Source organism: Anopheles cruzii, chromosome 3, assembly GCF_943734635.1.
Source record: "Anopheles cruzii chromosome 3, idAnoCruzAS_RS32_06, whole genome shotgun sequence".
NCBI classification, from domain to species: Eukaryota; Metazoa; Arthropoda; class Insecta; order Diptera; family Culicidae; genus Anopheles; species Anopheles cruzii.
In genome coordinates, this window is record NC_069145.1 from 55174880 (window position 1) to 55201383 (window position 26504).

The 26504-nt window shown below is 46.2% G+C and overlaps 8 protein-coding genes across 8 annotated transcripts in view; 4 read left to right on the forward strand and 4 right to left on the reverse strand.

Annotated features, from left to right (window-relative positions):
* Positions 1-47: 47 nt before the first annotated feature.
* LOC128273255 (protein MAK16 homolog A) lies at positions 48-1053 on the reverse strand. The gene has a single exon (XM_053011191.1). It carries the CDS (start codon positions 1005-1007, stop codon positions 48-50), a length of 960 nt encoding a protein of 319 aa, XP_052867151.1. The 5' UTR covers positions 1008-1053.
* A 469-nt stretch (positions 1054-1522) lies between these two features.
* LOC128275405 (dolichol-phosphate mannosyltransferase subunit 1) lies at positions 1523-2833 on the forward strand. Its single transcript, XM_053013893.1, has 3 exons — positions 1523-1678; positions 1753-1963; positions 2037-2833. The coding sequence occupies exons 1-3, from the start codon at positions 1581-1583 to the stop codon at positions 2445-2447; spliced, it is 720 nt and encodes a 239-aa protein (XP_052869853.1). The 5' UTR covers positions 1523-1580; the 3' UTR covers positions 2448-2833.
* Positions 2525-3363, reverse strand: LOC128275406 (NADH dehydrogenase [ubiquinone] 1 beta subcomplex subunit 9). Its single transcript, XM_053013894.1, has 3 exons — positions 3179-3363; positions 2903-3045; positions 2525-2835 (listed from the first exon to the last, which is right to left on the reverse strand). Exons 1-3 carry the CDS (start codon positions 3274-3276, stop codon positions 2639-2641), a joined length of 438 nt encoding a protein of 145 aa, XP_052869854.1. The 5' UTR covers positions 3277-3363; the 3' UTR covers positions 2525-2638.
* A 1782-nt stretch (positions 3364-5145) lies between these two features.
* On the forward strand, positions 5146-17224 carry LOC128271315 (tyrosine-protein phosphatase non-receptor type 14). Its single transcript, XM_053008779.1, has 7 exons — positions 5146-5230; positions 11952-15166; positions 15238-15456; positions 15589-15765; positions 15856-16015; positions 16089-16252; positions 16324-17224. Exons 1-7 carry the CDS (start codon positions 5146-5148, stop codon positions 16450-16452), a joined length of 4149 nt encoding a protein of 1382 aa, XP_052864739.1. The 3' UTR covers positions 16453-17224.
* Positions 17225-17572: 348 nt separating this feature from the next.
* LOC128272362 (5-demethoxyubiquinone hydroxylase, mitochondrial) lies at positions 17573-18779 on the reverse strand. Its single transcript, XM_053010157.1, has 3 exons — positions 18712-18779; positions 18427-18653; positions 17573-18313 (listed from the first exon to the last, which is right to left on the reverse strand). The coding sequence occupies exons 2-3, from the start codon at positions 18569-18571 to the stop codon at positions 17883-17885; spliced, it is 576 nt and encodes a 191-aa protein (XP_052866117.1). The 5' UTR covers positions 18572-18653; positions 18712-18779; the 3' UTR covers positions 17573-17882.
* A 132-nt stretch (positions 18780-18911) lies between these two features.
* LOC128273282 (pterin-4-alpha-carbinolamine dehydratase-like) lies at positions 18912-19868 on the forward strand. The gene is made up of 3 exons (XM_053011217.1): positions 18912-18995; positions 19304-19430; positions 19536-19868. The coding sequence occupies exons 1-3, from the start codon at positions 18943-18945 to the stop codon at positions 19824-19826; spliced, it is 471 nt and encodes a 156-aa protein (XP_052867177.1). The 5' UTR covers positions 18912-18942; the 3' UTR covers positions 19827-19868.
* A 590-nt stretch (positions 19869-20458) lies between these two features.
* Positions 20459-21784, forward strand: LOC128275620 (uncharacterized). The gene has a single exon (XM_053014182.1). The coding sequence runs from the start codon at positions 20540-20542 to the stop codon at positions 21440-21442; it is 903 nt and encodes a 300-aa protein (XP_052870142.1). The 5' UTR covers positions 20459-20539; the 3' UTR covers positions 21443-21784.
* Positions 21785-24724: 2940 nt separating this feature from the next.
* LOC128275686 (polypeptide N-acetylgalactosaminyltransferase 5) overlaps positions 24725-26504 on the reverse strand; it is a 46346-nt gene continuing 44566 nt past the window's right edge. Inside the window, exons 8-10 of the mRNA XM_053014274.1 lie at positions 25957-26096; positions 25658-25891; positions 24725-25418 (exon numbers count right to left, since the gene is read on the reverse strand). Coding sequence (XP_052870234.1) covers positions 25242-25418; positions 25658-25891; positions 25957-26096 — 551 coding nt within the window. The 3' untranslated portion in view covers positions 24725-25241. The remainder of the gene's footprint in view (positions 25419-25657; positions 25892-25956; positions 26097-26504) is intronic.

A 26504-nucleotide genomic window follows, 5' to 3' on the forward strand; every position in this document is an offset into this window, starting at 1 on the left:
TAGAAACCAATCTTACATCCTAGTCCACCGCAATTCCTGTACGATCATCATTTGTGTACGCTTTGCTTCGTTGGTGCTTCGCCTTCGACTTCGTATTCGATTTCGTACCGAGGTTTTCGCAGTTTCCGCAATTTCTTTCCGCCGCTCGGGTCTGCCTGTTCCGTAGGACTATCCGGGCTTGGTGGCCGCAACGATACCTTAGGTTTGTAGTCTTCCATATCGGAGTCATCTGATGATTCGAAATCGCTGTCCACTTCAACCTGCTCTCGAACTCCTGACTCACTTTCCGCATCCGATTCATCGTCGTTCGAATCGCCTTCCACAAATTCGTCTACCATCTCGAGCTCCCGCTGCATGTCACCGGCAACTTCCATTTCCTTCTCGAGCTCCTCTTCATCCTCTTCTTCGTCGTCCTCTTCATCTTCCATTTCCTCGGCATCGAGCGCCTTGTCGAATGCCGTTTGCGGGAAGTTATAGATGTCCTCGTACATGCCCATTTTAAGACGCTCCATCAGCTCTTTCTCGATCGCATTGTCGATCCTCGCCGCCACGAGAGCCTTCTCCTCGCGCCGCCTTTCGCGTCGCTCAATTTTGGTTGCCAACGGTACCAACATCTTCTGCCGGCGCAGTTTCAATTTGCGCATCCGGATCAGGTATTGTGTGATTTTTGTAAACCGTTGCTTACACTTCACTCGTACGAATTTGTCCCAGTACAGCAGGTTTTCATTGATCTGGTACACGGCCTTCTCAAAGTTGCGGGACAGCTTCACCTTTTCCCAGTGCTTGGCCGGGAATGCGTTCCGTTCTGCCGTCTTCATGTACAGGTAGATAATACCTTTTTCCTCGCGGACCGTCGCATACTGGCTATTTGCGATCGGACACGCTTTACGCGAGCAGAGCCCCGTCAGGCTGTACTCGTTGCGGCAAAAGTTTTGTGTTTTGGTTTTCACCTGAAACGAGCAAAACTGCCGGCTTATTACACTCCACACGATGTCGTCCTGCTGCATGGTGAAGGACGGTGGGCTTGTGGTCTATGAGCAGTTTGTACGATTTTCAACCTGAAAAGTTTTGAGGATACAAAGGGTTCAAATTACAATGATATTAATACGAAATTAGCCAAATCTCGTGCTCACCGCACTATTTCACGTTTTTTCTACCCGTTTGCGCTCCCATGCGGTGTTTGATGTTTAAAACGTCAAACAAAGCAGTGCTGCGCGTTTTATCGTTCGATGATTCGTTAAGTTGTAAATGCTACAAGCCATCAGAGCTCCAAAGTTATGATAAACTTTATGTTAATGGTCATGAAATGTCTCTTACTATATTCAAAGTTATTCAAACAAAATTAAAGCACATTTTAAGAACATTCGAAACAAGCAGCAACATTATACGTTTATTGGCGGCGTTACCCAACCCTGAAGAAAACATCGAATATCCATCTGGCACAAAAAACGTCGATGCGACGATTTGACGTGGAATTTGTTTATGTGTTCCAATCCAATCCAATGTTTAGAACAGAGCAAATCGCTGAAAGAATCGGTTCCGTACACTAAATCCAAATACCAGTACGCAAATACACAGTGATGGGTGCAGATAAATATTCTATCCTTTTGCCAACCTACAACGAGCGGGAGAATCTTCCGATCATCATATGGTTAATTGTAAAATATATGCAAGAAGCGTAAGTTTTAATTGAATAAACCTATATCATGACGAACGAAGCTTATCAGATTGTTTCCCACCGTCGCCTACAAGTAAAATCAATTACGAAGTTATTGTCATCGACGATGGCAGTCCCGATGGAACACTGGAGGTGGCCAAGCAACTGCAAAAGATATATGGTGAGAACCGCATTTTGCTCCGACCTCGAGCCGCCAAACTAGGTCTCGGCACGGCCTACATTCATGGGATAGAGCACGCCACCGGTAACTACATCATCATCATGGACGCCGATCTGAGCCATCACGTAAGTTCGCCATCGCTGATTGACTTTGAGCATTTGACCGATTTGCTTAATATGTGTGTCTCTCCTCCGGCAGCCAAAATTCATTCCACAGTTCATAGAACTGCAGCAGCAAGGCAACTATGACGTAGTGTCCGGCACGCGCTACAAAGGCTCCGGTGGTGTGTATGGATGGGACTTTAAACGAAAGCTGATATCGCGTGGCGCCAACTTTCTTTCGCAGCTGCTGCTGCGTCCGAACGCGTCGGATCTGACCGGTTCGTTCCGCCTGTACCGTAAGGAAGTGCTGAAGGAGCTGATATCGCGTTGCACTTCGAAAGGATACGTGTTTCAAATGGAAATGATCGTGCGAGCACGTCAACTGCATTACACTATCGGTGAAGTGCCAATATCATTCGTCGATCGTGTCTACGGTCAATCGAAACTGGGTGGCTCGGAGATCGTGCAGTTTGCCAAGAACTTATTGTACCTGTTCGCTACGACGTAGGTCCGGTGAAAGGCGTGAAAAACTCGTTTCTTCTTGCATCACCGATGTCATCTTGTACGAATCACACACAAAGCCCCGCAGATAAATAGCTTTCAATAGTTTTGTTTTCACCAAACGAATCCTACACTCACTCCCTTGATTATTTGTACACCACTAGAAACGAGCTCCATCATCCGGTCCATCGGTCCCGGTTAGTGGTGGGAAGAATCGGAAGCTGGCGCTTTTCCGTACTGCTTTTCCCACCAGACGACGTACTCTTCCTTGCGCTTTTCGCGGCGCGCAAAATAGTCCGGGAACTGTGCCTTCTCTAGGGGGTGCCAATAATCGAGCACCCAGTCCGGTGGGATCACTTCCCGCTCGAAAGCCACACCTCCAGGGGACATTGGGACTGTGAAAAAGAAAAACATGAGCGAAATATATATTTAAAAAAAGAGACGGACCCAGCGCGCACTTACATTTCTTCGGCTGATAGTGCTGTTTTTCGAACAGTTCCTTCTCACCGTCCGTCAACAGTTGGGCAACCTTTGCCGGATCGTTCTCGGTTTTATGCTGATCAAAGCGTGCTCGCATCAGCGTTGCATGGTAGCGAAAAATGTGCCTGTAAGCGTATACAACTCAGTCATTTCTGTCTTTCAGGGAACTGATCCAAGCAAGTCTCCGGTGCAGAAATTACATAAGTAACGGAGGAACAAACACTGTTTTTTTGACTGTTGTTCCGTTGCGAGTCTTACCTTCTATCGTACCACGATTCAAGGTTTCGCAAGGATTTCTTGTACAGCGAGCACACTCGTCTCGTGTGGGCCAGTGCCGCCGTGGCTGGTGCGGACATTTTTCCGTGCGCACCGATTTGTCGCTATATTTCGGAGCGAACGAGTGAATATCTGATTTATTTTGCTTCGATTGGAAAAGTCAAAACCGTCACCAGACAGCTTAACGAAGATTCGACGTTTTCAGGGTTGCATTCAGGGCTCGGAGCTGGAAGAACAGGTTTCGATGAATATATGTTACGATGGTGTTGGAAGACAAAATTAACCAATAATTAGCTAATGAATACCTCAGATATTTTTTCTGCTTCATAATCAATCGTTTATGCACCAATAACGTACTTGTCCTACCCCACGAAAATTACAGCGCTGCGTCACTTTTCTCGATGAGCCATTTCTATTTTGGTTAGGCTAAGATAGCTACAAACTACAGGTTCAACCAAGAGCCGCGTAGCTTGGGTCAGGTGCGTTAACGAAATTCCGGCGAATATTGGTGTGTTATACACGCTCTTTCATTTTGCAGCAGCGCATACGTTTCTTTTTTTATTTGGAGTTGCCACGAGTAGTGTTGTTGATGACAGAAGCATTTATTTACATATCGATGCAGATCGTGGAATTTGCTCATGCTTTCTTAACGAACGTTAACGAAGCCCGCCAGCGCTGGGAGTAACCTGCATATTAGAGTAACCTTAAGTTCGGCCAATGGTCTCACATTCGTGTGTCCGGTTTTGCGGCCATTCCTGTTCGGTTTTTGTGACACGGTGCACTTGTGATCGTTAGCCTCTGTGTGGCTGTGTGCCGCGTTCTCTCCGTGTATGTAATGTTTTGTTAGTAAACCTTCCCTCCTGCGCTGAAATCGCGAGTGATCGCCACCGATCTTCTGCCGTGGCACGGCGCGACGCGGCCCAAGAAGAAAGTTTCGACGTGGTGGTGGTAAACCGCCTCCGTGTCGTGAAGAGTGTTTGGATAAATTTAGAGAAATCGATCGTGGCGCGCAGCTTCCGCGAACGGCACGGTCCATTCGGCGGTGCTGGGAATGCTAGCTGACCTGTGACCCTCCACCGTGATACGACCAATGATAAAAACGCAGCACAACCGAGCGCCATCAAAGTGCAATACGACACACCATGATCGGTGACCAGCGTGGCCACGCTGACCAGTTTGATTCACCCTTCGACTGTCTGCGTGTCAGACGTTGGCTGGCGTGGAAATCGAGTCCTTCTTCCCTCGGCCACTCGGCCGCCGCCGCCGCCGCCGCTCAAGCGCTCTGCCGATGTTGAAAGTGAGACAAAAATGCGGTGCAAATGCAACGCAACTGCTGCGTGTGCTGCCGCAATCGGTTTCGTCGTGTCCAGTGCGCTAAGCGGACGCAGCGAAGCAAACCATTCGAGTTCGCGTTCGAGTTCGAGGGGTTCTGTGGTGGTTCTGCCACGAGCCGGCAGCAAAAAGGAGCCGACGGTCGCGGATGCAACGCTCTGGTAGCGGACGAAAGGTGGCCGCGTTCACACACAAAAAAAGGCCAACAGTGACCACGGAAAGAGAAAGAAAGAGAAAGCATGTGATCGAGTGTCAAGCGCAAGTGTAATTAGCTCGATATTAATGTTGAATGTTCGGGAAGAGAAAGAAAAAAACAAACGGCGTCAGACGGGCATATTCCGGGCCTGGAACGGCCCGTTTGGCTAGTTCGTATTCTCTGGCTTTCTGGTTTGTGTTTTGTGGTTTTAATTATCGTGAATATTTCGGTCGTGTGACGCGCGCGCGTTTGAGGGAAGATCAAAAGCGCCATCCGATCACCCTTTTCGGAAGAACCGTACAAGTAAAAACATAAACACAAAGGCGAAGAGTTTTAACGAGTTTTTGCAGATCTAACGCTATCGAGGAGAGGCATATCCAAAACTTTTGGAAGTTTTGGTCTCCCCCATCGCACACTCAAAATGCCGTTTAAGCTGAAGCTGAAAAAATCCCGCCACTACAATGTTATGTCCAAGAGCCTGTTTGTCATATCGGTCGATCATCTGGGTGAGTAGTTTCCGGCCACCTGGACGGCCTATTGTATTACACTAACCAGGTGTATGAATCAGGTGGAACCGACTCAGGGAGGGTAGAAATAGGTCTTAAGCGCCACGGTGGGAAAAGGAAATACGGAACGTTTGCTTCGCGCGATTACGCATTCCGTTGAATTAGTAAGCTTTTCTCAAGCCAATTTTGTCTTTTTCTTGGAACACACTGTAGTTTATATATGCACACGTTACGTGGGGTGAGTCACTAGAAAATACCCGGAACTTTATTTTTGACGAATGACTATTCGTGGGTGATCATCAAGCCATTTTATAGAATGTATCCGGAGTATCATTATTAATTCCTCATTTACTAAAGGGTTCTTCATTTGTTATTTAATTTTCTATTTTATGCAATAAAGTTGTTATATTGACTTGTTTGAGGTACGGTAAGCTATCAGTTATAATAACTCTGTTTCAGTAAAGTTAGATGACCAAGTCTACTGTTGCGTATGAACCCTGAAACCCGTTCAGGCCTCATAAACAGATACGTTAGGGGGTTGATGATGGGTAGACTGTTTACACACGAATCGTTTCCGGTCCGTGCGGCACGCATCCGATCACAAACGGCGAACCCCGTAAAACCGGACGTTTGATGACGGTACACAGCCAGAATAAAACCTTAAAAAGAACATTCCACGAGGCGACGCGTTCAATGACAACCGTGCCCAAAGGGGCCACGATGAGCATTGAGGCTCATGCAGCACTCCACCATCCCTCTCTTGGTCCGAACAGGTAACAGGCATAATTTAGGGGACCGAGGGTGATGCAACCTGCAATGTCAAGCTGGCTCAATTAAACTCAACCTTCCGGCATTCGAATCGATCAGGGCCGGTTATACAGAGTGATCTCTCAATTGTCTATCGATATGTTGCCGAAACCGACGGTTGCTAATTTTTGCACGATTCGATTCGGCTCATAAAACAGGTATATGAAAAAACGAAGGTAACTAATACCCTGGCGCATTCTGTCTAAAATTGCCAAACCTGTCACACAACCTGTTTCCTTGTTCTTTTTTTTGTCATGCCTTCAACGGTTGGCAATCCTCTGGAGGAGACGGACGAATAGTGAGCACACGAATTCCGAACCGATCAGTACGATTGCCAATTTCATACTCCGAGTGAGGATCGTCTACGTCATCGTGTGCATTTCAATGCGCGGTCCGTGCGAAAATGGAGTGTGCTGATGGGTTCGAAAAAAAGGTGCCTCATCGGCGTGGCAGTGGGTCGGTCGGGCGGTAGTAACCGTTATGTTTTCATGCGTTTTGCCCCTTTTTGGTTTTCATGTTGCCTAGGGTAGGGCCTAGGGGGCCGAAAACACGTTAGCAGCATACTTTCTGCATGCTGGGGAACCGTATCGTACATCATCGGTCTTGCTAATAATTCCATTTAGTGTTCATTCACCTCGAGCGGAATATGCAGAATTTGTGTTCATCTTTTTTTTCTTCTCCGCTCTTGCTAATGAACATCTGCGTTAGATGCTAGGCCTGTGTTTGCACCTTTTTGGTACACAGTACAAGCTTTTGATGCTCAACGATCTTTTACCATTCTCATAAAACTCTTCACGCACAGACATTCAATTTGGTATAAACATTTTGAGCGTCACTTATCATTGTTGTTATCTTGGAAAAACACCTTCCCAGTCCTAGTGCCGCCGCGTGATGCGCACTGTTTCGACAATCCGATCGCGCAACTCCTTTACGACCCTTGGCCCCCGGAGCCACGTCGGAATGGGAAGAATATACGGTACGGGCGCTGTGTGCAAATATTTACATCCATCTCGGATGATATCTGGTGGAATGCGGCTATCTGGGGCGCCAGACGACGACACTGCTTTGCCGCTATCACGGATACATCCAGCAGTGGGCGGATAAGAATGTGGGGTGATAGCATGTTTTTTTTGCTATCGATAACACACTGTAAACAGACTCTTAATTAGCAAAGCGCGCGTAAGATAGATTAAATTCCTAGAGGCGAGCAACCTATTGACCTTTCATCGCTTATATTTTGCTATACTCATATGAGCTGTTCATGGCATTAGTTGAGACACAATCGGAGATTTTTTTTGGTAATTGCCTATTTGGTAAATTTCAAACGTTTCGCAACGTATTTCGATTCTAAGCCTTAGTGTTCCATTGTTTTCCATGTTTCCTACGTTCGCCGAGCCGCATACCGAGCATACTAATTCCTTCCTTCCCGCGTGCCGCTTCATTTACAAAATAGGTAAAATCGCGTCAACCTGTTTGAGTTGAAGCCAAGCGTATAAACTACCCCACTGGCTCCACCACCTACGCCGGCATTCAGTCACACTTTTTAACCTTGCCCCCCCCCCCCGGGGGGCTCCCGGTTCCACTTACGGTGTCGCAAACATCCGTGTGTCGCAAACATCTTCAGCATCACACACCAAAGCTTGCCAGAGCACCGTTTGTTGGTGGAGAGCTGATAAGGCGCACTAACCTAGCTTCGCTCACCTTTGGTGTGTCGCGCAACGACGCCTCCAAAGCGCACCGCGTGTCCGCGTGGTGCAATTGCTTGGAATGCGTGACGACAAACGCGTAAGACACGAGGGTCGGCGTGCGAGGGTGGCGCGGCCGGCCACCAACACTCGCGACGACTGTGTCTGCTGCTGCTGCTGTTGCTGTGTGGTATTGTGGCTGGTCCGCGACGGGCGTATAGTCCTGCTGCCCCCTGAGTCACGATACACCTTCGGGCAGGTACTGTGCCCGCCATAATAAAGTTCCCGAAATGGATGGCGACGAGCGCCAAGTTTGATAAGTGCTTGTAACGCTTGAACGTACACTAATTGATTGTATTTTTTAGAAAAAAAAAATTTGTATTATTTGACACTGGGGAAGAAGTTGTAAAATGAGTTATATTAGGTTGGCTAAAAAGTAATCCACTATTTTTGGGTGAAATTCCAAACTATATTTAACAGGTTTCCAACAGGTTCCATTTTGTTGGAAAATTTGTTGCCTTTTTTTAAAATACCTTCATGATTCCTCATGAGGCTTAGTCGTTATCGGCGAAAAACACGTGCAATCTATTTTCACAAACCTTTTTTGATCTCAGTTTTTCATCACTCAGGATTTTTTTTGTAATGTTCGAAAAGGCTTGAGGCAGGGTCCGGACTATAAGGCGGAAGAATTAAAACTTCCCAACCAAGTTCCCGGGCTTTCTGTCAATTCACTAAAGACGTGTGTGACATTTTGTTGTCCTGATGGAACACAACACCTCTTCCGTTGGCCGATTTTGGTCGTTTATGGCCAATTGCTAGCTTTGAACGGTGCAGTTATTGACAGTAGAGATCTGAATTTCGTGTTTGGCTATACCGGAAGCAGCTCTTAATAGGTTCCTTTCAAGTCCCACCCAGTAAAACGTTAGTGGCCGTAAGTCTTGGTTTGACCACCGGGTAAGATGCTTCACCACGCTTAGATCACGACCGATTTCACACAATATTGTCGTAAGTGACCCATTTCTCATCCCCAGTACCAATCCGTTTAAGGAATGATTTGATTTCGTTCCGTTTGGCAAAAACTTCGCCGATGGCCATACGATCCATCATGTTTTTCGGCGTCAATTGATGTGGCACTCAAACATCGAGCTTCTTTCTAAATCGAGTTTTGCGCAAATGACTCAGTTGGTGTTGGTCGTGTGTTTGTTGGTCAATGTTTAGCTCCTGGCCGATGCTCTGATTTCTAATACGCCGATCAACTTTGATTATTTCTGTGATTTTATCGAAATTTTCGATGAAGTGTCTGCCTGGGCGACGTGCATCTTTAACATAAAAAATAACTGAAACGGGTCGACGAAACCAAAATTTATCGTATCTAGCTGTTAGAGTATTGGCACCATGCAAAATTTTAGCGACCTAGCTTGAGTTTTCACCTTTTTCAAAGAAAAACTGTGAAATGTAGCGAATTTTCTCTTTGTTGACTTCCATCGTTCGTACGCGCTAACTCACAACTGAATGGAGAAAACAAAAAATAGTGACAGCATTTTTTAAGTGTAAAGTTTCAGCTTTAAAACGAGTACAAATTTGAAACTGTACGATCAATACTTCGCGAGATATCGATCACTAAAATCATCTATCGTGAAAGTAATGGATTAATTGTCAGCCATTACCCATTAATATTTGGCTGATAGTGAATGTTAAATCGGGAATCGATTTGAATTGTTTGATTGCAAACGACCCCTTACTAACCCGTATTTTATGTGATTATTGGAACGTTGGTCTTTTTGTTTGCAAGTTCCGATTGGTGTTCTCACCACCCGTAAAGCCTGTTGTTGCTGAAGGAACTTATCGCACCGGCTAACAACGCTGTCGCCCACCACATGTGAATGTGATTGACTGCGGCAATGAATGGGGCTTCTCGGTGTGTGCGCGGGGCCTCCGTGAATGTGCGTAGTGATTAGTTAGTCCAGTCCCTCCTGGATACCGGACCCCGAGCGTCGGATATTTTTGGCTTTCTTCCTTCCGTGTGCCCTGGTCGGTCTCTATTCGTGTCATCCGCTTCACTCCCAACCGCGGCCGCGGCCATCTTGTTCGTGGGCGAAAGCTCTTTGGCTTTGGCTTTTGGCGGCCAGGTATTGTTGGTGGCGCATCTCCGCACCGCCCGGCTTGGTTTTGTCTTTGTCAAGAATTCTCACGCCGCCGAAATTGAGACGAGGTTGAAATGACGGGTGGTCGTCGTCGTCTAACCAGCCAAACCATGCCGAAAGGAGTCTGACGAGGTCGCGACGAATTGTTCTCCCGATCGCACAAGTTGCAAAGCTGCCTGTCGATGCGATTCCGATGATGTCATTGGCAATAATCGACCGTCTCGATCCTAGCGAGGTGTAACACCGATCACACCGGGGGCAGGGTGACTGTAAAACCCGTACCAAGAAAAAAGGTGGCCAGTTACACGACGCAGGCTGCCTACGCTAGTGAACTCAACAGTGCGCAGTAGTGCAGGGTAGTGTATCTGGTGTGCCAATAATGCGATCGTGAAACAACGATCGATCTCTCTCAACGATCATGGTCGAGTTAACTGTAACGATTTTAAGTAAGTTTCGAACGCACAAAACGGCACTGTTTTAATTTGAAAGCTTGTTAATTTCTACTCAAGGATAAAAAGGGGAGCTCGTGTACTCAACTCTGCCCAGCCGAGGCTGGACTGCGACAATCTATGGTTTTAGATGTGCCATAAAATATAATTTAAAGCTAAACTGTTTACATTCTCTCTCGAGCTTCGTTTTATAACACTCGCCGATGTATGCCATACATTCCCTAAGGTGCTAAAACACACGCTAAAGGAGAAGATTAGTCAAATTTACGGCCTACCCTAGCGTTTGTGTATTTTCTCCGTGTGTGTATTTGTGCAACTTCCAACCGCGGAATGTGACGATAAGAGCGCAAGGTGGCCAATTTCTGGCCAGTGCTTTGTTTTCAAGTGTATATGTGATTGTGTTTTTAAGCTTGATTGATGAAAAATGACCGATAAAACCGAAAAAGGGGCGAACCATGCAATGCTCCAAATTGTGGCTAACATAAACAAACAATTGCTGTAGGATTGCGAGCGAATTTACGGTACAAACCGTGACCGGCAGTCACTTATGGGCCATAAAAATTGCCAATTGCGAAACAAGTAAATCAAGCTTGAGAAATCAAGAGCTTGGGAGGCTTTAGGGATGAGTGTGCAAAATAGACACCGGAAACTGACGGTGCATCGGTCCCCAGTTTCGCACAGTTCCGTGATCCGCAAAGACCCCCCGCACGATAAGGCGATTAGGAAGTGTTCCCGGTTTGATCGCAAACCTTACGTTGCTTTGCCTTTAACCCCACCACACACGTACGCCGTGATTAAACCATAATGCTTTGATTATCGTTGTGCACTCGGCAATTTGCAGTCCCATATCGCCGCCGCCGTTGTCGTCGTCGTCGTCGTTTGTGTCCTTGGCTCGGGCTGTCCCCTTGCCTGGCATCCCCAGCACCACCTCCCCCCGGGAACTCTCGATACGTCACTGGGCCGCGCGGAATGCCATTGTCACGTAGCCGGCGGACAGTCAGTCAATTGCCGGTGGCTAATTTAACATACTTGGGACGAGCCAACGGTAGACACCGGGCTCGGGCTTTCGGGAAACCATTGTGTGTTGTATTTTTTTGTTGGTTTTCTTGCACTTTGCCCTTCAAGTCGGTTTTGTAACAATCGGAAGGTTACGAACCACGAACTATCCCTGAAAATATCAACATTTAATGCGTTCGTCACAAGGCACGTTTTGCGAATTAAAATTCTCACTTTGTACGAATCTTGTACGCACACAAGTATCGCACAAAGATAAAAGAAGTGCACAATATGGCCCCGTGAACGAGCATATCCATCCATTGAATCATCTATCAACTCTCGGGTCTGTTGCATTGGTTGTCAGTGCACAATGAATCGATCGCGGAATTGTTGACGCACGTTTAAAGTCGATCCACTCACGACCTCGTTTTATCGCGCTTCGGTCGGACAAATCAGACAACGATTGCAACCCCTTTGGAGATAAGAAGGCCGTTTACCGATTGCACACACGTGTGCACAAAAGATATTGCCGTGATTGCATTTGCACCGCCAAAGCAGGGGAGCTTCCCCGGAATTTGCGCGGCTATCGGTCTTGATCTGATCTTACTAAACATTTTCTCTCTCTTACTCTCGGTTTTAGATTCATCCACGAAGATCGACTGCACGCTCAGCTCGGAAAGCACGGGCCAAGAGTGTTTGGAGAATGTGTGCCAAAGGATATCGATCCAGCAGCCGGAGTTCTTCGGTCTCCGGTACGTGGTGAAGGGAACGAACGACGAGCTACGATGGGTGGACCTTGAGCGGCCCCTTAGCCGCCAGCTGGAGAAGTATTCCGCCAACACGAAGGTGCTCCATCTGCGCGTGATGTACTACGTGCTTTCGGGGGTCAGTTTGCTGAAAGATGAGGGCACTCGAAACTACTACTTTCTGCAGCTGAAGCACGACGTCGTGGAGGGCCGAATCAGTTGCGACCCACGGCAGGCCGTCATCCTGGCGAACTACAGCCGCCAGGCGGAGTACGGTAACCACCAGGATCGTCACACGGTCGACTACCTGAAGACGTTGCTGGCGTTCCCGCAAGAGATGGTGCAAGCGAATCTGCTCGAGGCACTGACGGAGCAGGTCATCCAGCAGGCACACGAGTTGCACAACTGTCCGCAGGGCGACGCGGAGGAATCGTACATCTCCGCCTGCCAGCAGCTGGACGGGTACGGTCAGGAGACGTTCATGGCGAAAAACGAAAGTGGCGTCGAGGTGACGCTCGGAATCTCAGTGTCGGGTATTATCGTGGCAAGCGAGGAAAACCGATTCTACCCGTGGCGTGACATTACGAACGTTGTCAACCACAAGCGGGTGTTCAACATCGAGTGCACCGTGGCACGGGAAAGTTCCGGCTTCACGGTAGCGGACGTGGCCACCGGTCGGTACATCTGGAAGCTGTGCGCACTGCAGCATCGATTCTTCGTTACGTACGAACAAAACCAAGCCCAAGCGAGCCAGATGAACCTGAATTTGTTTCAGAACATGGGCGACAATCTGAACGACAGCCGGGACGATCTGCTGCACGAGCCGCAATACCACGCCACACAGCTGGCTCCCTCTTCGGCGGGAGCAACGCAGGCACAACAGGTCGCCGCAGCAGCCGCAGCATATCAGAGTGGTTCCGGGTGGCCCTCGCACGCGTCCTCCATGTGGAACGGTGCGCCCGCGGGCACCACAATCATCGAAACGCAACCAGGGGGCGGCGGCGGGATTGGATTGATGTCATCGAGCAGTGCATCGATCGCACACGGTGTCGGTGGCAGCATCGGCAACCTGAATGCGAACCCCGGCAGTATGATGCAAACGTCGCGTACATCGCTGCAAGCTTCGGCGCTCGACATTAACCTCAATTCGGGGTACGCGAACCAGATGGGTTCCGCTACCTGGGGGCTGCCCATTAATCCAGGCGGAGGTTCGAATACTTCGCTGATCAATCGGGCCCAAAGCTCGTCGTGCTTGGATCTGAGCAATAACAATCTAACACCCGACCGGGAGCGTCTGAAGGCTCTGCTACCGACCTATCGACCGGCTCCGGACTACGAAACGGCCATCCAGCAAAAGTATCGCTCGAGCAGTAACGACGTGCGACTGTTAAATGGCAGTCTGCTGCATCTTTCGGCTTCGCAAATGCCCATATCGGATCCCACCGGACACGCGCAACAGGCAGCCCACCATCAGCTCGACTACAGCATTAGCGGCAGCCAGCCGGATGTTTCTTACTACGGACAACATCTGCAGCAGCAGCAACAGCAACCCTATCCGGATGTTACCCATCACACCACGACCCACCACGTTATCGGTCCGCACTACTCGGATGCGTCCGATTACGGCCTGACGCATCGCTTCAAAATGATGCGCCTCGTGAAACCTCCCCCACCGTATCCGGCCAATCGGCTGAGCTCCACTTCGACGCCAGATCTTGCTTCCCACCGTGCGCTCCTGGGGCTACGCAGTGCGCAGGTGTCCGGTTCCAGTCCGGATCTGGTCTCGTCCCGACCGCTGCTCAGCCATCTACACCACGCGGCACCACCCCATCAGCTGATGCACCTTTCGCACAGTGGCCACATGTGGCACCCGGGAATGGGCGGAACCGCACCGCACCAGCTGCACCACTCCCAAACCATGCTTCCGCACGGAACGTACGAGAATCTGAACTTTATCGAACCGAACTCGAATCCTCCCGGTGGCGCGGGACATCTGTCCTCCGCTAGTCAACCGACCGGCAAGGTTTTCTACTACGTCCCGGGCGGTGTGGAGCATCTTCTGCTTAGCAATAGTGCCAGTGGTTCCGTGGGCGAAAGTCAGACCCCGTACCATGCCACCTCCAGCGCACCACCGGCGGCGGTCTCTATCGCCAACGGTCACATTGGCCTAGCGTCGAAGGTGCATCTGAATCGTTCCTCGCAGCAGATCAACGGTTCGATCGAACCTATCTACGAAAATGTGCCACTTCCTTGGATGAGCGAAACTGCTGAGCCGATCAGCACTGCGATATCGGTTCGCAGTCGCACCTCGAGCGTACCGTGTGGACCACGGCCAATCCCCACACCACCACAACCACAGACGCCCAGCGGTACGAACGTCCCAACTTCCACGGTACCTGCGATTGCGACTGCGATGGCTGCGGAGGGCAACAGGCAACCCTCACCGGGGGCACTGCAAAGTATGCTACAGGCGAAGATAAACGAAGCGGGCACTCAAAGCATCCCGATGACGACAGCAGCAGCAGCGTCCGGGCTAGCGGCACCACCACCTAGCGTGATTAACCGATCACACTCATCAAACAACGTACTCGACTCGTCACAATACTCAAGCTACACGACGCTCAACGAAACGGCCCAGAGTGGTTCAGTAGGGATTTCGGGACGAACAAACGGAGGCCACAACGATTCCGGCATCAGCTCGATAACGGCCGGCTCGACGAATTTGGGAGGCAGTGGCGGTAGTAGAACCAGTATCACCACCACCAACACTGGTGGTGCAGACAATGCTATCTTCAAATTAACTGTGGCTGCCGACACCTCGTCCGTGTCGGCATCGTCGTCGGTAAAGGAAACCAAGCGGAGGCGCCTGTGGGAGATATTGGGCGGTGGCAGATCGAAGCACTCGGCCGACAAACAAAAGAGTGCCACGCTGGGCCGCGAGAAGGATCGCAAGAAGAAGGGTTCGATGGAGGTGGCCCCAAACAGTACGGCAAGTGCTTCGTCGGGTGACGGGTCGGGTGAGAGTGGCGGCGGACAGCTGAGGCATCGGTGGTCAACGGGACTACCGCGACTTCAGCCACTTCCGGCGAATATTAGCAAGGAGAAGCTGGTAAGAAACAATATAATCGGTGGTCATTTCAGAGACCTTGTATGTTCGGCTTTTCTATCTTTTCAAACCAGTGTTCGCTGCTCGAATCCAAGCTGGCGGAACCGCAACTGTTCTGTGAGTTTGAACGGATTCCAAAGCGCAGCGATAGTGCAACCTACACCTGCGCGCTGGCGGAAGAGAACAAGAACAAGAACTCCAATCCGACCTATCTGCCGTACGACAATAACCGGGTGCGGCTGACGCCAACGCGCGACAATCGGGTGGGCTACGTCAATGCTTCACACATAACTGTAAGTAGGCGAGATGCGGTTGTCATCGAGATCACCGATTTGCATGGCGCGTGATCAACCTTCGGCTTAGGTTGATCATTTTAAGCCAATGATTAAGAGATGCTCAATTTGTTCTTTTGTCTATCTGTACAGAGCACGGTTGGCAACAAACAACGATTCTACATCGTGGCCGAAAGCCCGCACGATAAGGTGACGACACACATTTTTTGGCAATGCGTTTGGGAGGCGGACGTCTATCTGCTGGTGCAACTATCCAAAGAGCTTACTTATATACCGCAAACCAGTGAGCGGTGCCTCGAGTATGGACAGGTACAGGATAAAGCGATACCGTGAGCGGATCGAGCAACAACAATTATATTTTCTGCTTTGTTCCTTACTTTTCTTGTGCCACGTAAACAGTATCAAGTGTGGCGAGAATTTTCTCAGGAAACCGATCGCTGTACGACGAGCAAACTGAGAGTGTACCATACACAGAGCCGTCGCTACAGATCGGTCTGGCACCTATCCTACACCGAGTGGGCCGATCAAAACTGTCCCGCCGATGTTGGACATTTTTTGGGTAAGACTCTTCAAACTCGCTCCATCAACTGTTGGCGGTACCCTAATTGACACTCGTGTGTGTCCATCCGTAGGCTTTCTCGAGGAACTCAACTCTGTACGACTGGCCTCGAACGGTGAAGTACCGCCATCGCACAACACCAATCCACCGGTTTTAATACATTGCAATGAAGGCGGTGGTCGTACGGGTGTCACACTGGTAGCCGATCTTTTACTCTACACACTCGATCATAATCAGGTTGGTGGCGTTGCTCCCTTTTCAATTGTTTATGATGTTCACTGTTCACACTGTGTGCCATTCTCTTACAGGACATCGACATTCCTCGTCTGATCGGACAGATACGTCAGCAGCGGGACAACATCATACCATCGCTCGCCCAGTACAAGTTCATCCACGCCCTTCTCATTCACTATCTGAAGCAGAACCGACTGATCTGATGATTGGACAGTTGAAAATGGAATGCTCGCCCCTATCGGTCGGCTTAGGGTTTGCGTACTACATCCCGTTATTTCATTTCATTTCATAGTTACTGAATCTGTCCTCGAACGTGCCTTACTGTATTACCTCGTGCGAAAGAATATGTGTGAAAAAAAAAACAAATCCGAATGGCGAGCAAGCAATATTCGCATTGTGGCTAGTTTTAATATTAACTGCATGAAAATGAGTAATACAGCAGTATTTTACTGCTATGAAACGTGAAATAGAAAGTAGTTAATTGCTGTTATGGGCCACTGTTGGAAGCTGGAAAAAAGATTTTGGATATTTGGATTTTTAATGTGGTGTCCCAGGGAAAGTGTTCCCCCTAAACATAAGCAGCCTGATAAATTTTACTAACACTCCCACCCAGAAGCGTATAGGGTACAAAAGTGAAGGAACGCTGTAACTGGACGAAGGCCTCCAAAGATGAAGTAGTAAAACAATATGTAAACGAAAGATTGGTAGCGAAAACAAAACAGTATCGAAACGTGTAACACTTTAGAAAATTTGAGAAAGGTAACTAAACAATGAACGTAGCCTAAGATTGGTGCAACGTATTAGTGCGAGGCGTACGATAAGACGGTGCGATTGTGTGTAACGTGAAAGTATTTTTTCTTCCGATAGGCTAAACGGGCGTTTTCTAGCATTTACGATTATTTATGTATATTTTATCGTGACTACCTACTTTTGACTATTGCGTACTCTGTAAGGGATAAAAAATTGACTAAAAGAATAAATTGTATGATTTGAAGACGAAACATTGGTTTTTCTTTCACTTCAGACAAGAGAAAAATGAATTATGACGTTAAGTTTAACTGTTTAATGCAACTTATGTCGAGACATTACCTCATATTTGCTAAGGCAAAAGTGTCTTCGATCGATAGTCGTATAGTCCGGGCCTTGCACCAAACGATTATCACCTTGTTCGGGCACTTCAAAACTTCCTGAATAAATTGAGATTTGGAGAAGATTGTGAAAATCGATTGCTAGAGTTTTTCACCAATAATGACCATCTATAGGAGAGGCATTATGAAGCTATCTTTTGAAAGACTACATATTTTCCAGTAAAACAGTGTATATTTGATGAAAATCGGACCGAAAGTGTGTAAACTGTGAACCATCCGCTAAAAACTGAACAATACATGTTAGGTAAGTTAGACTTTAAATAGAAGTAACGATAAGAAATATATAGAAGTAACGGTAAAAATAAGAAATGTAACGATTAGGAATAGAATCGAACACGCACAATTACGTAGAATTGATACACCATGCTCTGTTTAAGTACTTCTGCAGGGTTACTGTACTTCTTTAATTCACATTATAAAGTAAGCAGCAACCAGTAGTTTTGTCGATTTTCCGCTATACCGTGAATGACCGATTTCCCATCACTTTAGACACGTTCCGCTATTTTGATCGCCGTTCGACAGCCAAGTTTAATAACTTCTGTTAGGGCTTCATAGAATGGTGCCTGCTTTGCACCGTGCTCCAACCCCGTATCGTGGTGCTCTTGCTCCTCATCCCGGAACCGTTGTATCGTCTGCAATAGCTCGCGGTCGGTGAACTGCGGATCGTCCATCAGCCTGCGCAGCTGATCGTTGTAGTGCTCAACAATAACCGACTCGACCGCCACCGTGCATGCCATTGCCGCTTTTTCGCCAAGCAGGGCCGTTCCGGCTCCCAACGCAAAGCCGGCCACATTCCAGAATGGTAACAGTGCGGTCGGACGGGCACGATATTTTATTATCAAGCGATCGAACTCTTCCTTGTGCGCTTTTTCCTGCTCCCACATGTGCTGAATGGTTTTTCCCACCTTCGTGTGACCTACGGTTAAGCAAAAGATACAAAGTTAGATTATCATCATATCTTCTTATCATAGCAAATTGAATTAATTGTGCTGCTATTAAAGTGTTGAAAAGTTTGACTCCGCGACTTACCAAGAACTGCCATCTGTCCACGGTAAATTTGATTTGCTCCCAACTCGCCGGCATGATCGACCCTCAAAGCGCTATCAATCAGCTTCGAACAACGTTGAGTGCTACAATACTGGCTGGCGTGAAATCTTCTAACAATTTGTAACATGTTGTCTACGTTATTGTTTTATTATCGTTGGCTAATTATGTAAGAAAATGCTGTTGCAGTCAATCACGCAAAGATATTTGATCTAGAAGTATTGGAAAATGTTAAAACGAACCACTCTTCACCCTTTGACAGTTTTTTACCCTAGTTTCTACACAACTATCCGAAATTCGCGGAGCGTCTCGGCTTGTTTCTATTATAGTTTTGCACTAAATAAAAAAAACAAAAATAAACATTGGGTTTTGTGACACATTTGCGATAGACACGTTACCTACGTTACGCGTTACGTGTAATCAACTGTGGCACTTGGCGATGCATTATCAGCTGGAATCTGTCAAATTGTGTAGTGAAAAACAAACCGCTAACAAGTTGAAATGAAATTAGGTTGTTACAAGGCCATGTTCCGGCCGGCACTCCAAGGACCAGTGTATGTAATTACGGCTAGACAGACCCGGCCAAATGTCCGATCTGGAGGGAATCCTCAGATCCTCAGAATCCTCAGCAACGAGTGCCGCTGCATTGATGCGTTTGCTTTCTTGTTGTTGTATTGAACATGTTCAATGTTTTGCTGCTTCTGCAAATGCTGCATCATGTTGATGCTTTTTTCACTGAACTGTTGAGAGAAAACGCTCTACTTCACCCTCTCTTTAACTTTGGCTTGTGGAGATAACGAGTTGCTCCGGCTTGAAGTTACTGGTTCGTCACAACTAACGGGTAGTCTTTCTATTTCATTAGTCTTGCTACATTGCAAAGAACCAGACAATTGGAGGAACGATCAAGGATATTTCGATCCTTTTATTCGAATCTCATAACCACCCATCTTAGATCGTTTGGCACCACGCAGGCTGCCAGTAGAAAAATGGTGAGCAGTGAACTAAAAGAGCAGCAACAAGAGCTGCATTTCAGGATGTCATTATCACTTTACTCTTTCTTTTTTCCGATGCCTGTTCGAATGTAACCGGCACAGATTCCACTACTAAATGAGGAAGAGCGAAAACAACTGCTGCAGCCACTATTCGCCAACGGGTGGACCATGGTCGAGGGTCGTGATGCACTCCAGAAAAAGTTCGTTTTCAAAAACTTCAACCAAGCTTTTGCTTTTATGACCGGGGTGGCGTTAAAGGCAGAAAAAATGGATCACCATCCAGAGTGGTTTAATGTTTACAACAAGGTAGATGTGACTCTCGCGACCCACGATTGTAATGGCTTAAGCAAACGGGATGTCCTTTTGGCCACCTTCATGGACGAAAAAGCTTAATTACGGAAAATCTAGATCGTATTCGATCTATTTAAGTTATAAGTTTACGTTAGATTAAATAAACATTTATTTCATGTAATGAAAAGCATTTTTGTAGTTTCTTGTTCATTTATGTTTTCATTACCTGAACATAGATCAGACAAAAGGTTGCTTTTATTGTCGATCGTTCTCTATCTTGAAATCAAAGGATCTTGACAATCGCAGCTTTTTCATCAAAATAACCATTCCTTCTATCAACGTGATTCCCACAATGAACTTCTACGATCATTGTATAAATCTCACACGTTTCAAATGACGATGTCGTTTGTTGAGTCGAGTAATATTTCCCCCGAGAGACGTTGGGCTAGGGCCATATTCGTAACGAGTTGAGTGATTCAGGAGTGCAAAAAAAGTCTTAAACCCATCATCAGTTACAAGGGACTCTCGCAAACAAGCACACAAAACGAATCTCGCAAAAGATCATCGAAGATTCTTTACTGTTGAAAGCTTGTCTCATACAATTGTTCGTCCGCTGCATCATGTTATGAGAGAATTCTTATCAATCCTGCTGGTATTTCCCTGCGGGATCAATGCTTCAGTTATCAGCTTCAGGCACTAGTCATTCAGTGTACTGACCAGGCGTGGGTAGCTTGGTATATTTTGACTCAGTCGCAAACCGTTCGATCGCTCATACAATCCTTTCACGAACCATAGGGAGTACATATTTATACAAAATGTGCATTTTTCGAAATACCGGAACTTCCGTCGCAATTGGACTTTTAGTGTTTGCTTTAGTGGCGACACTACCGCAGCAGAGCCACTCCCAGCGCAGTCAATCGGGTGTGCGGAAGTGTACGATGGCAGCGGATGAGCTGGACTCCTTAGTCAACCTGCTGGAGGACATGGAGCTTGACCCAACGTCGGAGGAATCGGAAGAGTCGGAATCTGAGGAAACGGCGGTACTTCCGGCATCTAATCCAACCTGCACGACGCAATTGACACGCATGCGTAATTCCGTACGCCGACTACAGGAGAGCTACCAGCGACTAAAGTTCCACATCAACGATAATGTTTGGGAGTATCGGGCACGTAAAAATAGCTACGAACAGCAAAAGCGAGATTTGACTCAGAAACTTGAACAGCTGGCCGGGCAAGTTAGTGCTCAGAATCGTTCTGCGCTAAATGTTCTACGTCGTAAAATAAAGGAGGCTGAGCAACAACTGGCGACTAGCGTGAAGGAGCTCGAGAAGCAACGGCAGGAAAACGAAAACTTACTAATCTCGCTGGTGGCGGATAAAATCATTGCTGGTAAACTACCGGAAGCACAGAACAAATTGGAGGAACTTGTAATTTACAGCGACGAACCATACCCGGCGATCGTACAGAAGGTTTTCCAGGGGAACAGACATCAAGCTTCCGAGTTGTTGATTGAGTTTCTGAAGCAAGTCGATTTTCGGTACCGTCCGATCGGTGGCTACGAGGCGCTGGTGGATACGATGATCGATGGGCAGATACTCCGCGGCAGGAACGCAATCGAACTATTGAAACACATCCAAAGCCTTGTCCTGGCCCGTTTAGGCCAGCAACATGAGCGTGCCGTGGCCCTGCTGAAGAAGTTTCGCATGAATGCATCCTAAAAAACCAGCTATCTAACGATCGCTAGTTTTGTTTCGAATTCTTTGTCGATAGTGGAAATAAACTGCTCGGATTGCTCCCAAAGGCAATTCGAGAACGCTAACACCATTTTCCTTTTCGTATGCGTTGCTTTATAAAAAATCATTTCATCGAACGTGCCTGCCTTTCACAACGACGAGAACAACTCTTATCCTGTTATTTCACAGGTTACACAGGATTTACAGGTTTCGCTTTTGTTCTGCACATTGATCGCTATCCGCGATTCATTCACTATTAGGTTTTTGTTGCTCTACGGTTGAAATAAAAATGGAATAGCAAATACGCAAAATAATGAATATAGCTTTGTTTTTTTTTAAACACTCCCGTCCAAGGGACGATTATCCTTTTCCAGCAACATGTTAAGCAAACAATATCCTACTTTGCCTCCTATCGCAGATTTTTTTTGTGCTGAATAACGATTTTCCCCTGATAATTTCTCTCCAGCGGCCTCGGGCAAAATTGATTGATTCGGTTCTATGTTAGATGGATTTTAAATAGTTACGCTGACAACGTTCAACTTCCTTTGCTCCCTCCAATCTGGACCCACTACTTATAACAATTCAATCCCATTTCTAGTTAACCAACCAATCAAAACTTTATACAGTAATGGCTATGTGATATGCTGCAATTCGTGTGTCTGTTTTGCGCCTTGTTTAGCGCGGCTAGCTGGACTTTCAGTGTATTTTATGCGGACTCGATCCCTTGCTTAGGGTAAAGTATTAAAAAACACAAAGGAAGCTACCCGATGGAAGTGTCTCTGAGGAGTCCGTTTTTCTCTGTCTTATGTTAAAAAATAAAACGCATAGAGCATTAAGAAGCGGTTCACTCAAAAGGTGTCGGAAGCTATAGAGCAGTCATTGGTTTCGTTTGACTTATGGAAATCTGAGTTTTCTGGCGTACTGATAGAACTGGTAGAGACGGATTAACCGATCAATGGCAATTGCGTACTTGTCGGTAGCATCGGTCGGTTTACAATTGATAAGACTGCAAAAATTATATAAATTCTACTATCCTGTTGTTTGCTTTAAATGAGGGAATGTATTCGTTCGTTTGTTTTACTAGTCCATGTAGATGTCGTCTCTTGTGTTTTATATAATACTGAACAGATCAAATTTCTATTGTTTGGTACAAGTAGATTTGGCGAGAATTTTGATATTTTTTTGACTGTATGACAATACCATCGGCGAATGTTTTAAAAGGACGAAGATGCCTCCCCATAAATTGGTTTATCCTAAAAGCAGCTAAACTTAAGAGGTACGGCTATGTCTAAGGGGAACCATAGTAACAACTCCGTGCTTTCTTTAACACGAGCATTATTGTTGCAGATATAGGAAGCGTCGGATTCAAATATCAATCTGTTTATGCTTTCGCAGCCAGAAATAATGAATTTGTAGTAAGCATAGGTATTAAATCAGAGACGCACAAAGATAAACGCAAGACTAAACTACATATAATAAATTGCACACCATCACCCTGCAGTATAAAATTTGAGATGCAAGCGTTAAAAAGAAATAATGAAGAATTAAGAAGCAAACCCATTTCATCGCTCAACACGTGTGCTGAACTTTACGTTCAAGCATTTGATTATCCAAATCACTTCGACTCGGTTGTCCATCGGTAAAACTTTAAGCTAATGCACAAATCATAAAAAAGCGAGCGAGCATGCGATCGTATCGCGATAAAATGTTATACTTTCTCTGTTCATTATTCTATAATCAACGTATTATTCTATAACTAATTCTTACGATCGTTTAAAAGAATGCAACTTAGGAAAACGGAAAGAAACTTTTGTAGATTCTCCCATTCAACGCCATTTTCAGTACACAAGATTGGTCTATGCATCCTTTCAGTCGACCTTTGGCCCCGCGGCGGATGCTTTAAGGAAAAAAATTAAAAACAATCAATTTTGGAATCTTTCACATTTGACTTTTGAAGGTGGCATTGAGGATAGTTGAGCAGCAGAACTCACTCATGTATAATAATAGTAATTTCATTTAACATCATTTCCTTCTGTCCCTCTTCCGCCGCTCCATTTCCACGTTAGCGTTAAACAGCGACGACGTTGCTGCTTCCATTGGGTTACGCTTAACTTAACGCGAAACATGTCACGAACTATTTTAACTATACATGTGCGGCCTCACAGAAGCTGTAGTTCTGTGTATATACGTTGTTTTCGCACTGTTGCACCATTGAATTTACTTCATTTTTTTTAACTGTGTGGACGCGTTACATTTACACATCGTTCTCTTTCTTTGTTTTTTTTTCTCCGTATGCCACTTTCATGCACCGTTTCCTAAATGATTTATTTCTAAACCTACAGTTCAAATCACGGGCACACTTGCAGAATGCATGTTCACGTTAATGGAACAAGCAATATACTTTGTCTGATATCATTCGCCTTGCTTTTTCACACGTTTGTTTATCCGACTACAAATAGATGATATCTGTACAAATAGATGATATCATTCGCTGAAAACGTCGCCTATTCTCTTGCATGTCTTGTAACATTATCTTCTTCCTTCTATCATGTTGTATGTTACTATTTCGACTGATATTTATGTACAATATCGCCTTACGTTAAACTCAACCACACTGCTTTACTTACAATGTTTCGCGATCTGCCGAATTTGATTGCACTTTGCGCTATTTTCACCGTGTATACAGCGTTTGCGGTGTGTCGGAGGAGTACGACAATTTTTGTTATAATTCAATTTATAATTTTGTTGCGATGAGCTGGTTTGGATATTCTTCACGTTTCCTGTTTTAATTTACTTTCTAAATGCAAATGGTCCAAGTTCTTTTGTGTTGCGATTCTTACAACATTGCTGCAGAACGTGTTTGTTGGGTAGAGGTTGTAAGATAGGCTATAAAACAGATAAAGCGACGTGAGAGTTCGAAAGAAAGAAATAAAGGAACCATTTCTCACTGAACGAACGGAAGCTACCTATTGACAGTACTCAAAAGAGAAGGGTAACGTTCTCAATAATTGAATTTTAATTGCGTAATCGTAAGTTTTGCAAAACAGGTTCGTATGATATGCTCAAATTGTTTCATTTAGATTTTAAAAGCACCCAGTAAAACAGAAACATGAATTAATAACAACAAGAACGTTGCATTTTAACAACAGGAACCCGAATACCAAACGCTATGATTTATGGGGCACGTACTAAAACCGAATACGGGCCGCGTAAAATATGACCTTCAATATCTATGGTACATTGGTGCAACATGAAGGGTGGGTGGAACATATTTCAAATACGTTTAACCTACAGTTACTAAAAACAATGGACGCACACATTCTGTTCAGTTCAACTCATAGTGCGCAGTGTGTAAGCAATGAGCATGGTGTTCCTTGCGGAGGTCTTAGCTTATTGTAACATGACTATGTAACACGTTACTATCCGCCTATTCGATATTCCTTTAGATATGAATGCTTTCTCTTCTGTGGTACCAACGTTCTGCATCAGAAACACTGATGCAATGGCAAGTCGACGATCAGATTCATCACCGCAGTTTATCACGATCACGATTATCACGATACGTCGCATATTCGTCGCTTTCAATCGGCAGCTACTCCCATGCGGTGGGGAGAAGTTCAACACCACCTTTGTTGGAAAAGCATCCTCAGTACGATCCCCTGGTGTGGGTATCTGCCACCCGATTGTGACCGCTGCTGCTACTACTTCTGTGACGATCGATGGACACTGCTAAGGACTTTGGCTGTCCACGAGTGTGTGCAGATCGTGCACCGAGCAGTGCGTCTTATCTGTCCTCACCGATGTGATTGTCGTGGTGGGCTTGCCACTTGAACTTGGACTGCATCAGCCACTGTTGACCGGGAGAGAATGTGCTACACGGTCGTAACAGAGGCGTCGAAGGGTCCTCGTGCGATGGTCGTGTTAAACAGTTGCCACTGTTAACGTGCTTGATAGTCTTTTCCTGCAACAAAAGAGCGAAAACAAAATGTGTATCACATTTCTGTCGCAGAACGCCTCGCGAATAAAAGTAGGTTTACATAATGTTAACTTCAAAGTTGTAAATCAATGTATCCAAAATAGTAGCACCTCTTGTGAAGCACAACTAGGTTCGGAGTTTCTGTTGCTAGCTGTGCAGTCATTAGGTGTGCTAATTCTACATATGCAAAGAACGTTACCGCGACATCACGGACACTAACTTACCTCTTCATCGTATATCCACTCTTGATTGCCGGCCATACCATGGCATCGGACCAGGTTCACCGGTCCTAGCGCGTTCGATGCGTCGAGACAGTTATCGTCCGACATAATTTGGTGCCGCTTGGTGTAAGCAAATACCTGATTTCCACCTAGACCATGGCAGTAACTGCTACCGATCTTTTCGTTCGCCTTCCGTCCCATCGTATCAAGACAGTTTTGCGACTCAACGTTTCGAATCTGTGGGAGGAAGTTGGACAGTGACAACGACGCAAACGCATGGCATTTCGAAGCATCATAATTACCTCCCCAAGGAAGTAGTAGTCGAGTGGCATTTGGCTTTCGGGGTAAATATTTTCCAAATACCAACGGAAGCTTTTGCATTTTAGCCGTTCTCGAAGCGCCCGTCGTTCACTGACGTCTCCAGCAGAGGCTTTGCGAGCGCCTGTTAAATCCGGCGGGCGCGGATTTCGGGTTAAAGTAGGGAAGAGAACAATAAATATTTTGTAAAGTAAAACTATTTAGTCGGTCAAATGGATGATTTGTATGTTGGATGCAAAATGGTGTAATTATTGATGCAGTGACGTGACGACACATGTCGGTATTTTATATATTTTGTATTAAGAGAAGCCATAAACATAGAGAGGATGTACAAAAGATCAGGCGACATAAGACGGGAAGAAGAATAGGGAATAAGGATTAAGGAAAGAGCAATGGTACTAATATACAAAGCATTATGCCCGTTTTTTTTTTTAAATACAATATAAGACAATTAACAAAAGCGTGGCGAAATTGAATATGAACTAAAAATAAATGAAGCAATCAGCTACTAAACTGATCATCTTCATTCGTT

What these genes read in the sequence shown, in the direction of transcription:
- LOC128273255 (XM_053011191.1), bottom strand. Translation starts at nt 1,007, where the DNA reads ATGCAGCAGGACGACATCGTGTGGAGTGTAATAAGCCGGCAGTTTTGC.
- LOC128275405 (XM_053013893.1), top strand. Translation starts at nt 1,581, where the DNA reads ATGGGTGCAGATAAATATTCTATCCTTTTGCCAACCTACAACGAGCGG. An exon ending in GTAAAATATATGCAAGAAGC is followed by an intron (nt 1,679 to 1,752) that starts GTAAGTTTTAAT and finishes GTCGCCTACAAG; the next exon opens with TAAAATCAATTACGAAGTTA. An exon ending in ACGCCGATCTGAGCCATCAC is followed by an intron (nt 1,964 to 2,036) that starts GTAAGTTCGCCA and finishes CTCCTCCGGCAG; the next exon opens with CCAAAATTCATTCCACAGTT.
- LOC128275406 (XM_053013894.1), bottom strand. Translation starts at nt 3,276, where the DNA reads ATGTCCGCACCAGCCACGGCGGCACTGGCCCACACGAGACGAGTGTGC. An exon ending in GAATCGTGGTACGATAGAAG is followed by an intron (nt 3,046 to 3,178) that starts GTAAGACTCGCA and finishes ATACGCTTACAG; the next exon opens with GCACATTTTTCGCTACCATG. An exon ending in GCACTATCAGCCGAAGAAAT is followed by an intron (nt 2,836 to 2,902) that starts GTAAGTGCGCGC and finishes TCTTTTTCACAG; the next exon opens with TCCCAATGTCCCCTGGAGGT.
- LOC128271315 (XM_053008779.1), top strand. Translation starts at nt 5,146, where the DNA reads ATGCCGTTTAAGCTGAAGCTGAAAAAATCCCGCCACTACAATGTTATG. An exon ending in ATATTAGCAAGGAGAAGCTG is followed by an intron (nt 15,167 to 15,237) that starts GTAAGAAACAAT and finishes TTTTCAAACCAG; the next exon opens with TGTTCGCTGCTCGAATCCAA. An exon ending in ACACACTCGATCATAATCAG is followed by an intron (nt 16,253 to 16,323) that starts GTTGGTGGCGTT and finishes ATTCTCTTACAG; the next exon opens with GACATCGACATTCCTCGTCT.
- LOC128272362 (XM_053010157.1), bottom strand. Translation starts at nt 18,571, where the DNA reads ATGTTACAAATTGTTAGAAGATTTCACGCCAGCCAGTATTGTAGCACT. An exon ending in TGGACAGATGGCAGTTCTTG is followed by an intron (nt 18,314 to 18,426) that starts GTAAGTCGCGGA and finishes GCTTAACCGTAG; the next exon opens with GTCACACGAAGGTGGGAAAA.
- LOC128273282 (XM_053011217.1), top strand. Translation starts at nt 18,943, where the DNA reads ATGAAATTAGGTTGTTACAAGGCCATGTTCCGGCCGGCACTCCAAGGA. An exon ending in CCGGCACTCCAAGGACCAGT is followed by an intron (nt 18,996 to 19,303) that starts GTATGTAATTAC and finishes CTATTTCATTAG; the next exon opens with TCTTGCTACATTGCAAAGAA. An exon ending in AGGCTGCCAGTAGAAAAATG is followed by an intron (nt 19,431 to 19,535) that starts GTGAGCAGTGAA and finishes TAACCGGCACAG; the next exon opens with ATTCCACTACTAAATGAGGA.
- LOC128275620 (XM_053014182.1), top strand. Translation starts at nt 20,540, where the DNA reads ATGTGCATTTTTCGAAATACCGGAACTTCCGTCGCAATTGGACTTTTA.